Source organism: Seriola aureovittata, chromosome 6 (genome assembly GCF_021018895.1).
Source record: "Seriola aureovittata isolate HTS-2021-v1 ecotype China chromosome 6, ASM2101889v1, whole genome shotgun sequence".
NCBI lineage: Eukaryota > Metazoa > Chordata > Actinopteri > Carangiformes > Carangidae > Seriola > Seriola aureovittata.
In genome coordinates, this window is record NC_079369.1 from 17,479,653 (window position 1) to 17,493,542 (window position 13,890).

At 41.0% G+C, this 13,890-nt stretch overlaps 1 protein-coding gene across 2 annotated transcripts; it reads left to right on the forward strand.

Annotated features, from left to right (window-relative positions):
- The first annotated feature begins 4,975 nt into the window (after nucleotides 1-4,975).
- Nucleotides 4,976-12,645, forward strand: klhl26 (kelch-like family member 26). Of its 2 annotated transcripts, XM_056379364.1 has the most exons (3): nucleotides 4,984-5,512; nucleotides 8,691-8,873; nucleotides 9,380-12,645. In XM_056379364.1, the coding sequence occupies exons 1-3, from the start codon at nucleotides 5,463-5,465 to the stop codon at nucleotides 10,959-10,961; spliced, it is 1,815 nt and encodes a 604-aa protein (XP_056235339.1). In that variant the 5' UTR covers nucleotides 4,984-5,462; the 3' UTR covers nucleotides 10,962-12,645. The 2 variants fall into 2 exon arrangements, with proteins under 2 accessions (XP_056235341.1, XP_056235339.1); XM_056379366.1 differs by lacking the exon at nucleotides 8,691-8,873 and having other exon boundaries at nucleotides 4,976-5,512.
- Nucleotides 12,646-13,890: the final 1,245 nt, after the last annotated feature.

Consider the following 13,890-nt stretch of genomic DNA (forward strand, 5'->3'; position numbering starts at 1 on the left):
GTGCACTTTTTCTATGACTCTTTTTGTCTTCTGTATACACACACTTCAAGAACAACATGGTTGGGCCTCTGTCTGCTGCACTGGGCACATATTCCAGCTCATAGTTAACAGTGCCCTCAAAGAGCCCAGCATAGTGGGAACTTAGTGGAACACTTCACGAGAAGCGAGCTGGCAAATACAAAACTGAAGCTGAAACAAGAGCAAATGAACACAGCACAGCACAAGCTGATCCAGGATGTCAGTACAAGATGGAACAGTACATACTACATGGTAGAGAGACTCCTGGAACAGCTCTGGGCAGTCACTGCAACTCTATCTGATCCTGAAGTGACTCTTAGGGGCAACTGCATCATGTCTTCCACAGCTGGTCAAAGGGCTGCAACGGTCCATACAGCAAATCCGTTTTGCTAACAAAACAGCAAAGGAGACATGGATACACTTCTACAACAGAAGAAGGTCAGCGTTCCAGGGGAAAATTCAGCACTGGATAACCTCTTTCAATATGACACTGAGAGTCTGAGTGGGGAGGAAGAGGAAACCCAGGCAGACCAAAAGATCAAAAAGGTGAGAAATTAAGTTCAGATGTACTTTGCAGAGCCAGTAATACCCAAAAAGCAAGACTCTCTCATATGGTGGAGGGAAACTGATGGGCGTTTTCCCACACTGTCAAAGCTGGCAAGATCTCCTCTGTGCATTCCTGCAACAGTTTGAATAAACTGTGTCTGAAATGACTGACGTATAGCCTCGTGTAGTTGGAACTTGAAACAGACACTATAGACCACAGAATACTGCGCACAAAATGCACTTTTATTTTCTTTTTATTAAGGGAAACATTTTTTTGAACATTTTTTTGTTGATTCCAGGTGATAATCAATTCAAACTTCACAACCATTCACAACTGAAGCATTGATTTGCTGAGTAAACTGAACCACAGGGGTCTGTATACAGTTGTGCTCATAAATTTACATACCCTGGCAGAATTTGTGATTTTTTTGGCCATTTTTCAGAGAATATGAATGATAAGAGAAAAACTTTTTTCCCCTCATGGTTAGTGGTTGGGTGAAGCCATTTATTGTCAAACAACTGTGCTTCCTCTTTTTGAATCATAATGACAACAGAAACTACCCAAATGACCCGGATCAAAAGTTTACATACCCTGGAGATTTTGGCCTGATAACAAACACACAAGTTGACACAAACGGGTTTGAATGGCTACTTAAGGTAACCATCCTCACCTGTGATCTGTTTGCTTGTAATCAGTCTGTGTGTATAAAAGGTCAGTGAGTTTCTGGGCTCCTGACAGACCCTTCCATCTGTCATCCAGTGCTGCACTCACGTTTCTGGATTCTGAGTCATGGGGAAAGCAAAAGAATTGTCAAAGGATCTACGGGAAAAGGTAGTTGAACTGTTGAAAACAGGAAAGGGATAAGAAATAACTTCAGCTGAAATACAGGACTCTCTGAAAAAAAGTGGCGTGGCTGTTTCAAGATATACAATAAGGAGGCGCTTGAAGAAAAATGGGCTGCATGGTCGAGTCGCCAGAAGAAAGCCATTACTACGCAAATGCCACAAAGCATCCAGCTTACAATACGCCAAACAGCACAGAGACAAGCCTCAAAACTTCTGGAACAAAGTCATTTGGAGTGATGAGACCAAAATTTAACTTTTTGGCCACAACCATAAACGTTACATTTGGAGAGGAGTCAACAAGGCCTATGATGAAAGGTACACCATTCCTACTGTGAAATTCAGAGGTAGATCGTTGATGTTTTGGGGATGTGTGAGCTACAAAGGCACAGGAAACTTGGTCAAAATTGATGGCAGGATGAATGCAGCATGTTATCAGAAAATACTGGAGGGAAATTTGCACTCATCAGCCCGGAAGCTGCGCATGGGACGTACTTGGACGTTCCAACATGTCAACGATCCAAAACACAAGGCCAAGTCGACCTGTCATTGGCTACAGCAGAATAAAGTGAAGGTTCTGGAGTGGCCATCTCAGTCTCCTGACCTCAATATCATTGAGCCACTCTGGGGAGATCTCAAACGTGCAGTTCATGCAAGACAGTCCAAGAATTTACAGGAACTGGAGGCTTTTTGCCAAGAGGAATGGGCAGCTTTACCATCTGAGAAAATAAAGAACCTCATCCACAACTACCACAAAAGACTTCAAGCTGTCATTGATGATAAAGGGGGCAATACACGGTATTAAGAACTGGGGTATGTAAACTTTTGATCAGGGTCATTTGGGTAGTTTCTGTTGTCATTATGATTTTAAAAAGAGCAAACACAGTTGTTTGATAAAAAATGGCTTCACCCAACAACTAACCATGAGTGAAAGAAAAGTTTTTGTGTTATTTTTTATGTTCTCTGAAAAATGGCCAAGAAATCTGAAATTCTGCCAGGGTATGTAAACTTATGAGCACAGCTGTAGCTCAATATGTGGTGTTCCAAGTACTTGTTTTGGTGTTTGTTTTTTATTGCTGCTACTTTGCCCATCTTTGGTTTACAGAAAAAAATGTATACTTGATTTTTTTTTTTTTTTTTTTTTTTTTTTTTGTATCAGCACTTTGCCAGTCCTTGGTTTTAAATGGACAAAAATTTGATATTGGAATCTTTATTTATCCTTTGTAGCAGTAGAAGCTTAAACAGCAGCAAAGTCTATCAAAAGATATTTTTGAATGAAGTATCTTTATTGTCTTTATTGTTAGTTAGGACATGCCTAAAACAACCTCAAGCTAAATTTAAACGCTGGTAGCTAAATAGAGCCATTGAGTAATTGTGCGATTTATTACCCGATTAGTCGATTAATTGTTTCAATAATCAATGACTAGTTGACCATCAAAATAGTCTTTAGTTACAGCCCTAGCCTCCACCTTTTACAGCCATCATGTTGACGATCCGGCAAACTATCCTTTGATCAGCACATAGGACAGCAGCCTTGGTGTCAAACTTATCAACTCTACTCTAACATCTACCAAAGCAACATGTGAGAGATAACAGTAACTGCGGCGGATTTAAATCCCTGATTCCGCTCCATAAAGAGAAACCTGTACTTGGAAGGTGGGTATGGAATGAGGAGAACAATGTAAAATTTAAGGGTTATTGTTATGAGCAGATTCGTGGTGGTTTATCGGGGTGAGAGCAACTCTGACTAGTGATCAAAAGAGTTCAGCCGTTTGTACTGGTGCAACACAATGATTTATTACAAGGTCTGTTAAGTTTTACACAGCACCAAGTTAAGCCACCAAAAATAAAATAGCTAAAATCTAGTCTTTGATAATATGGGCTAAAAACAATTAAAATTCCATTTAAAAAAAAAAAAAAAAAAAAAAAAAAAAGGGATGAGGAGAGCTAAAAAGGTCCATATTATCAAAATACAGGAGGCTAAAAAGTCACTCAGCTTAACAAAAGGGGGATAAAGTGACCGTGTGAGTCCTGGTGCTGCTGCCTCGCCGGTGTCGAACCTCCTCGCTCTGCGGCTGCGTGTACGTCGCGTCCTGACGCTCCTTTCCTTCTGTTGCTGGCTGGCGTTCAGGACAGCCGCCGCCTCTCAGATGCTTGTTGTGGCTCCCGATTCCTCCCTCTGCTCGTCCTGGTGCCTCAGTCCGTGTAGTTCCTCACCGACGCCGGCTCTCTCCTCTCGTGCAGCGTCTGCCCTCTCCGTCTGTCACGCTCTTCACCTCTACCTGTGCAGTGTTTTCGCACGAGTTGTCACTACTGACAGGGAGCATGCTCAATGGTAGGGGTGGGCGGATCGATTTAAATATCGATAGTATCGATACTAACGTTGGTATTGGGTATTGATCGATACTTGTGTGATGAGATCGATTCTTAAGTTTCAGTTTATCTTCTGTAGAACTCCAGGCATTTACAGAGTGACCGACTGGCCGTATAACACCGCTCTTCTCTCTCTTCACTCATGCTCAATTAGCCCCTTCCCTTTCCTTCGCTCCGCGGCTTCCACTGCTACACTCACTCACTCACTCACCCACCCACTCACTCACTCACTCACCCACCCACTCACTCACTCACTCACACTCACTCACTCACTCACTCACCCACCCACTCACTCACTCACTCACCCACCCACTCACTCACTCACTCACTCACTCACCCACCCACTCACTCACTCACCCACCCACTCACTCACCCACCCACTCACTCACTCACCCACCCACTCACTCACTCACTCACCCACTCACCCACCCACCCACCTACTCACTCACTCACTGCCTGTGGCTTTTTATTTGCCTGAAAACTTTGTCCTGTGTTTTATTATCATCATAAACATGATTAATTAAAGGAAAACTTACAAAATAATTAAATAATCATGAAAATTCAAGTTTTCATTCAAATTTGCATATTAATGATGCATTCACTTAATAAATTATGATACATTGCTCCCCCTACACATAAGTACATGGTAGTAGTAAAAAGGATCGGTATTGGTATCGGTATCGGCAATACTGGCCCTGTATTTACTTGGTATTGGATCGATACCAAATTTTGCAGTATCGCACAGCCCTACTCAATGGACAAATCAGGATTTCCCAGAAAGCCTTCCTTCATAACTTTTGGGAAGAAAGCAATCAAATTAAATAATTGGTGGGTAGAAGTAACATTCCTACTTTCAGTGAAACATGTATTTTTGGAAAAATTTAAAACAGAGCAATAAAAATATAAAAGACTATAACTCAAACCCCCAGGTATGACGGATCCCTGACAGCTACTGGGCTCCGGTGCTTGTTTGCTGTGGTCAGCAGAAATATATAATCAACCTCGTTGTAATCAAATACAATTTAAATCCCTCAATTCTGTGATGTTGAAGTGAAGTACCGATACCTCACAGCACTCAAGGGCTTGAACTGAGCTCCAGCAATTAATTGTCTGTCAGCAGAGAACTATTTTGATAATCGATTGATAGTTTTTGTCATTTTTCAAGCAAAAATGCCAAACATTATGTGGTTCCCACTTCTCAAAGGTCAGGATTTTATGCAATTTTGTCGTATATGATAGAAAACTGATTATATTTTGGTTTTACACTGTTCAGTCAAAAAAAAAAACAAGCTATGAGAGAACATGGGATTGGGCAGTGGGTATTTTATCTGGTGTTATTTCACTACTGACATTTTATAAATAAATCGATAATGAAAATAATTAGTAGTTGCGGCCATAGATCAGATCTAAACACTTCTTCCACCCCCTGGTTGGATTGTGACAATGGCGCCTCCCAGTGGGCAGAAGCTGTCAGTACAGGGGGAGGACGGGTATCAAACAGCCGGCAGGAGAGGTCATCACCGTCTTCACTGCAGGTCCACAGACAGACTGCTCTCTGTCCGTGCCTGAACAACAGGCTGTTGTTTCTGCACTTGTAAAGCACCATGAACAGGCCTGCCGTGCCGTTGACCTTCTGGTAACAGTCCTGAAGATGCCCTATGCGAGCTGCCCTGTGCTAGAAGATGGCGGAGTCGGATGGTGGGGATTTTGCTTCGAAACATCCGCAGAACAGGTGAGTGAAGCGGGGTGAGGGTGTGGTGTGTCTGTGGTGTTGGACTGGTCTCTTGGTGTTACCTTGTTCGAAGTCTCCACGGCTTCGGGACTGCAGCTCAGTCCGAGCCTGCTGGGGCGTCCCGGCGCCTCGGCTAGACACCAGGAAACACCGAGGAGCTGCCCGGGCCTCCAGGCATCCGCACTGCTTTCGTTTTCTATCGATGACCCGCTGTGGGAAAAAAGTAAGGATGTAACAGTTGTCAATTTAGAGGAGGTGACACACATAAGCCAGTCTGCTGTGTTGTAACAGGTGAACATAACCAGATTTGTAGTCAGTTTTTAGGAGAGGTCATTGATAAGCGTTTATCTCTCTACCTCTCCTGTACAAGCTCTTGTTTACTTAAGATTCATGTATGCCTAAGTATATGTAGGTAGAATTGCGTTTGTGCATATCACGGTGTCTTTGTGTTTATATTTCTTTTAGAATAATTATATCCTGTGCAAACACACAAACATGAATAATAAATATTATCATGGCAAAATTAATACTTTGATGCACACTGCCTTAATGTTCCTGTCATCATTAGATTGCCTTAACTGCAATAATTAACCAACTGCGGCTGAAACTAAAGATTATTTTCACCAACAATCAATAGATTAATCCATAAAATATCAAAAAATGGTGAAAAACTTTTATTCACAATCTCTGAGCCCAAGGTTATGTCTTAAAATTGCTTTTTTGTCAGACCTGAAGTCCAAACCCAAAGATATTCAAATTGCAATCATATGACAAAGAAAAGCAGCAACTTTTCACATTTGAGAAGCTAAAGCCACCAAGTGTCTGAAAGTTTTGCTCGATAATGGACTTAAATGATTGATTAATAATCAAAATAGTTGCCGTTTGTTTTTCTGTGAATCGACTAATTGTTTCAGCTTTAAAACCAACCAAACACATCCAAAGTTAGGTGCAGACAATGATCTAACAATAATCGGCCTAGCCGGCCACACATTGCTCAGCAAAGTTTAAAGTTGTGAACAGAAATGGTAAAGTTAAATGTGGACAGTCTGTTCTCTTGTTTTTATGAATGATTCTATTGTGATTAAAATCGGATGCAACACCCAAATTGCCCATACTGCATGTATTGATATTTATTTTTAAGAATTTAAAAATCTGATTACAATATATCAGTCAATAGTCATTTTTAATATAAAAGCAGAGATTAAAGTTTTTTTTGTTGCTTCAATTTGGTTGTTTTTCCATGGGACACATGTCACAGTGAGAAAAGCTCAGGTGTTATCAACAAACCTAATGAAGACTGAAGTCCGTTTAGCTGCTCATTTTCAGGGTGCTGGTGTTGTGCATGGTGCTTCACTGTCACACTGTTGTGGGCCACTGGAAAACTTGAATATAACAGAGCCGCTGTTTTTGTTATCAGTAACTAACACCTGTGGCTTTTCCTACTGAGTAAAATGTCTGCTGTGAAAAAGGAGTACTGTGACTGAGAGTGGGACTGCTAAAGTTGAAAAATAAACACACGACCAAATTGCCCTATGAGACACCTAGAGCTTTTTCGTAGAGCTTTTTCCTAGAGCTTTTCAGCCACTGTTTCATACTTATTCCGTTGTCTGACAACAAAAACAAAAATGTATGTATATGAAAACAGCTTCATTGTAAATCTGGCTGTATTAAAATACGGTATATGTGAGTAGAGAGAGAGGGGGAGAAGCAAACAGATACAGAGCTGAAACTAGCTGACACTTGAAGAATGAAGACGTGACAATGTCAGTTTTTTACAGCGGATCCACAACAGTTTTCAACTACGTCCTGAATCTTTGATTTTCAATGATTGAATTGTTTTCAGTCTGTCTTTTGGAGTCTCCTCACCGTGACATGCTATGACGCCAATAGCTGTTGGTTGGCTGGCAGATGATGAGATCCTCAGCTTATTTCTGCAGTAAAAGTGTCAAGAGACACTTAGCATGCCTAAACCTAAACGAAACCTTTTTAGGACCAAGTAACCCATAATTTGATATTCTTTTAATTTAACAGGCTCACTTTGTAGTGGAGGGACTAGTACCCGCTCCATTCAGATGAACATCTGCGGTTTTCATGCAATATAGGCAATTTAATACAAACCTACATTTTCAAAACGATAAGAGAAAAAAAATCATCTTATATTTGGGCCAATATGGTATATAATGGCAAGACTGGTTCAAATTACTGCAGTCATATCTTTGGCACAGATTAGCAACAGTGTTGGCTGATAAAATAAACCAGGTCAATCTATTGCCTGGGCTTTAGTTCCATCTATATCTACAGTTCAGTCCAGATTATTAAAGTTATAGTAATATTTAAAAAGTGCCATTTGACCATATCCATGAAGCATGAAGTCTCAATGACTAAATACACAAGATAAGGCCACAGGTATGTAAAGTCTGGAAAAGTAAGAGCACTGTCATATCTGTAAGTTATTGTTCAGTTGAATATAAAATTGTTAGATCCATGTACACACAGGCCTAAATGCTTCGTGGCTTCAGTCTTCAGGCCATTCATTAAATATTGCATGACCTAATTTCTCCCTGGTATCAAACAGTGATCTGAATATTAAAAATATTGGGTTAAAAAAAATGGGATCATTCCTTATGTAGTGTTTTAATTTAAAGTGATACCAGGAAGATGATTAATCTCACAGTTTCTGTCTGTGGTCATAATGTCTCATAAAGTCTTTATTTTGTACAATGTTTGTTGACACTTGCATGCACAATAATATTATCTCTACCCAATGCAATGGGTTTTATACCCACAACATGTTGTTTCTGCACCCTGCGATTTTATATGTAGGCTTACTTTTGATATAATGTTTCCACCCCCCGTGATCATGCTTCTTACTGGCAGATTCATTTCAGTGTTCTATGCTCAGCAATGAGGTGGCAATGTTGCTTCTATGTAGTGTGTGCAGATACGCTCTCATTTCTCATTTCCCCCTGGTCGATTGTAACAGATTAGATTAATCTCATCACTACTTCGATACAGATTAGATTACTTCATCACTATTTCTTTGTGCATCTACATCTTTGGTTAACACCAAAAGCTACAAATCCACAATTTAAGTACTGGAAAAAGGTTGTAGTTATTTGAAAAAAGTGCAGGATCCCTTGATTCACTGCTTGTGACTCGGCCTGTCTTTCTCTTCCAGTATGGCTAACAAGAATAGCACCCTGCGCTGTACTTTCTCAGCCCCAAGCCACAGTACCACTCTCCTTCAGGGCTTGTCGGTCTTGCGGGCTCAGGGCCAACTACTTGATGTCGTGCTGGCCATCAATGAGGAGCGCTTCCAGGTCCACAAAGCTGTGCTGGCTGCTTGTAGTGATTACTTCAGGTTAGTGAAATCATAAGACCCTTTACTGGCCATTTACATTTTTAATTGGAAGCACTTAGCTGATGCTCTTACCCAGAGCAATTTATACTGAGAGCACTGTTAGAGTAAGCAGTTCACAGATCAATCATATTCAAAGCAATTTAGTTGGGAGGGGAAGGTAAGGGTGGGAGAAACAAAATGCACGCTTGTTTTTTCTTTAATTTTGTCTTTTGATATGAGCCATTATACTTAATAATTTATATTTAGAGAATTCCTACTGATTATAAATTGTAGAATGATATATTCCAGACATTAACAAATGTTTGAAAAATGTAGCCAAATCTACTCTTAATGTTGTTTTGCACATTTTTTCTTTAAAAAGTAGTTTTCAGTTCATCTGCCGTGGACACCAGACCTAAAAAACAATAATTCAGAAAGATTCTGTTACTTAGTCATGGAAATTATTGCTCTGCATTTACATGAGATGGAATTATAAAAATGTTTTTTACTGACTTTTTGTGTTTCAGAGCAATGTTTACCGGAGGCATGAGGGAGTCAAATCAAGATACCATTGAGCTTAAGGGCTTGTCTGCCCGTGGGCTGAAACACATCATCGACTTTGCCTACAGTGCAGAAGTCACATTGGACCTGGACTGCATTCAGGACGTCCTCGGAGCAGCGGTGTTTCTTCAGATGGTCCCAGTCGTGGAGCTCTGCGAAGAGTTCCTCAAGTCAGCGATGAGCGTGGAGACATGCCTGCACATCGGCCAGATGGCCACCACCTTCAGCCTGTCTTCCCTCAAGGAGTCGGTGGATACCTTCACCTTTCGTCACTTCCTCCAAATTGCTGAGGAGGAGGACTTTCTGCACATTCCCATGGAGCGCCTCGTCTTCTTCCTGCAGAGCAACAAACTGAAAAACTGTAGCGAGATCGACCTCTTCCACGCCGCCATCAGGTGGCTCCAGTATGACGAGTCCCGCCGGGCTCAAGCCAGCAGTGTCCTCTGCCATGTCCGCTTCCCACTAATGCGCTCCTCAGAGCTGGTGGACAGTGTTCAGACGGTGGACATCATGGTGGAGGACGTGCTGTGCCGGCAGTATCTCCTCGAGGCCTTCAATTACCAGATCCTTCCTTTCCGACAGCATGAGATGCGGTCCTCGCGGACACTCATTCGTTCTGATGTCATGTCACTCATCACCTTTGGTGGCACGCCCTACACTGACAACGACCGCACAGTGAGCACCAAGGTGTACTATCTCCCTGACATCGCTTCCCGCCAGTTCAAAGAGCTGACGGAGATGGAGACAGGGTGCAGCCACGCTTGTGTTGCTGTACTTGATAACTTTGTGTACGTCGTCGGCGGGCAGCACTTACAGTACCGCAGCGGCGAGGGCGCAGTGGACAGCTGTTTCCGCTACGACCCACACCTGAGCCAGTGGCTACGGATCCAACCCCTGCAGGAGGCCCGTATCCAGTTTCAGCTCAACGTGTTGCACGGACAGCTGTACGCCACCGGAGGGCGCAATCGATCTGGCAGCCTGTCGTCTGTGGAGTGTTACTGCCCAAAGAAGAATGAGTGGACTTATGTGGAGCCACTTAAACGCAGGATTTGGGGTCATGCAGGGACTCCATGTGGAGAAAAGCTTTATATCTCAGGGGGTTACGGCGTCTCACTGGATGACAAAAAAACTCTTCACTGCTATGATCCCGTATCAGACCAGTGGGACTTCAGAGCTCCCATGAATGAACCCAGAGTGTTGCATGCCATGATCAGCAGCAGGGATCGGGTCTATGCACTGGGCGGTCGCATGGACCACGTGGACCGCTGTTTTGATGTGCTGGCCGTCGAGTATTACATTCCAGAGAACGACCAGTGGACCACCGTCAGTCCCATGAGGGCAGGGCAGTCCGAGGCAGGCTGCTGCTTACTGGACAGGAAGATCTACATCGTTGGAGGCTACAACTGGCACCTGAACAACGTCACAAGCATCGTGCAGGTGTACAACACAGAGACAGATGAGTGGGAGAGGGATTTGCACTTCCCAGAATCTTTTGCTGGCATCGCTTGTACGCCGATTATACTTCCACAAAACACCACACAACGCTAACTGCCAGACCTGTGACTGTGAAGATTTTATTCCATGTGCTCTTTCTACCGAACACTGACTCGACACTAGGTGTGAACGTAATATAAGCTGTTAGTGTGAGTGTGGGGGGGTTTAGTTGAGGGAATGACCTGAAAAGCTACGAAGCAGCATTACACAAAATAATGTATTATTTTGTATCTTTGCTTTGGGTGAGGTGTGTCTAATCAAGAGGTAGACCTTCATTGATATGAGCAAACCATCATATGAAAACTCTAAAGGGTTTTTATGTTGGGACACTTTTATAATACACTTTTGAATTACAGGATTTGAGAGTTTGTCATTATTCACCAAAACATTTTGATACGTTCCAGTGGAAAAGCCTTTAGCAAGATGATTTTGAGAGTAATTTCCTGTTTAAATAACAGATTGACTGATATATTATTGCCAGTCTGATTTTCAGTCAGCTATGACATAATATACAGTATAATCAGTCTTTTTATAACATATAATCAGTCTTTGATTATTGTACACTTGCCTATTTGGAAAATCTAAAATCACTGACAAATGAACTGAAGATATAGGTTCTCTTTCAGAATAGCATAAGCAAAAATTATAACACGTTATTACAAACTATTAGTAATTCTGTGAAAGTGTTATTGTTTCACCAATCAAGGGCTTAAGTTTCAGACGGCACAAAGAGGCTCTTTGATTTTATCCTATCCTTTTATCGGAGTAGGTTTGATTTGATAATCGCATCTTTGAGTGAAGGCCTTGAGTTAAAATTTGCTGTGCAAAGGTATTAAGAGACTCAACCTTTATAATGTTGGACTTTTTGATTGTACAGTTGTGTGTATTTTTTTTTATTTGTTGTTTTATTATTCTACCAAAAAAAGATAACTGATAATCTTAACTGTTTTTACACGTCTCCTAAAATGTACTGATCAACAAACCACATACCGATGCACAGAATTGATTGCACGAATTAACACAAGCATTGGATGTGTCTCAACTTCGAATCAGTGATTCCACATTATGGTGTTAATGTTCTTTCTTTCGCCCCTCAGTCAACGTTACAAGCCAGTGTGGACCTCTTAACGCTGCAACATAAATCTTTGATGTTTGTGCCCATTAGAATGTCAGTGTGTGCTGCTTTTTATGTTAAACAAGTGCTACATGTTGCTTTCAGTACATGCTTCTGTCCCAAGCACAGTAACATTTAATGTTGCAGGGGATAACTGTCTTTTAAAAAAAAAAAAAAAAAAAAAATGTAACTACTGAGCTGTTGCTCAAACCCTCACAAATCTGTAACTCACATGGTAAACATGCTCAAAGTATTTGTCATGGCTGATACCGACTTGTGTTTTTATTTGACTGCCTTGCTGCACTTTTAAGCAGTATCTATCAGACATCTGATTCTGCTGCTGAAGTTATAACTGTACTTAATGTGTGTATAAGGAAGAAACAAGCTTAAAGTTCTTATTTCCTTTTTAAATGTGACCATCTGTATGATGGTGAGGAGTGTCCATTTTAAAACTGTCTCCTGTTTGCCTTAGTGTTTCTTTGTCTTGTTCTACCTGTACCAATTAAAGCACATTACATTGTTGAACTGCAATATAAAAGAAAGCACTGTAGTCAAAGGGGAATGTAGACATTTGTGTAGCTTTATGTGCATCCTTTATTAAAGGTGTATCATATTTTAAAAATATCCTTCACGTGCTTTTTGTTTTTCGAGTTTGATAAGATGACGCACACAAGCCAACTGAAGCGCTGCGTCACATCATAAAAGTTGAAATGTTTGTGTCCACTCATTGCCACTGACAAAGTACTGTGCAGTTTTGCCTGATAAGAAAAATTATACTTCTTTTAAATCCAAGAAAAATGTCTTCTAGTAGATTTGCATTGATATTTAGGGTCATAGTCCTTGGGAATTTTTATTTTCTACTTGATGATGTCGAGCTGTCCAGGTGCAGAGGCAGCAAAGACTGCACCTTGACACGTGGAATGTAAAGGTGCAGCAGCGCCTTAACTCTGTGGTGTCCGGCCACCATGCTCCATATAACCATGCACCGTGATTTGCTCGTGGTACAATAATGAACAGAGATTTTTAACCAGCTCCAATGGTTCCTTTAAGCCTTTAGATGTTGATCTGGGATTCATTTTTACCTCACTGATCATTCTGTGTTGTGTCTTTGGATTCATCTTAGCTGGACGTCCACTTCTAGGGAGAGTAGCCACAGAACTAAATCGTGTCCATTTATAGCCAGTTTGTTTAACTCTGGAATGATGACTATCTTAACTCTTTGAGATGCCTTTGTAACCCTCTCAGCTTTTTGCACATCAACAGTATTTCATCGTAAGTCTCTTTCATCTTTTTTTTTTTTTTTTTGGGGAGGTACGGTTCACATTAGCAGATCCTTCTTGTGAATAGCAAACTCATAAATGTATTTAAAATAAATAAAGTATTTCTTTATAAATCAAAGTAGCTCTAACCCACACCTCCAATCTTTTTTTTATTGACTGACACTATGATAACTTCTGACTCACTTAGCTTTTATTGATGTCATTAGCGAAGGGATCACATACTTTTTCCAGCCCACACTGTTGATGTTTGAGTGGCATTATCAATATGAACAAGAACAGCACAATGATTTGTATGTTATTAGTTCAATTAGACTGTGTTTGTTCATAATCGTAACTTGGATGAAGATCTGAGCATATTTTAGGACAAATTTATATATAAAGGGAGGTAAAAAGGGTTCACTCACTTTTTCTCACCCTCCTGATTCTTGTTTAGGTATAAGCTACAGCACCACCAAACACATTCAAGGATTTTATATGTGTTTCTCAACTTTCTACAACCAAACATCGGCTACGTTGATTTTAGGATTCAGATGCTTTGCAATTTTTTTAAGATCTTTTTAGGCATTTTGACTTTATGAGACAGCGACGG

Excerpts from the sequence above, each read along its gene's own strand:
- klhl26 (XM_056379364.1), top strand. The coding sequence starts at position 5,463 with ATGGCGGAGTCGGATGGTGGGGATTTTGCTTCGAAACATCCGCAGAAC. Across the intron at positions 5,513-8,690 it reads TCGAAACATCCGCAGAACAG|TATGGCTAACAAGAATAGCA; the intron begins GTGAGTGAAGCG and ends TTTCTCTTCCAG. Across the intron at positions 8,874-9,379 it reads GCTTGTAGTGATTACTTCAG|AGCAATGTTTACCGGAGGCA; the intron begins GTTAGTGAAATC and ends TTTGTGTTTCAG.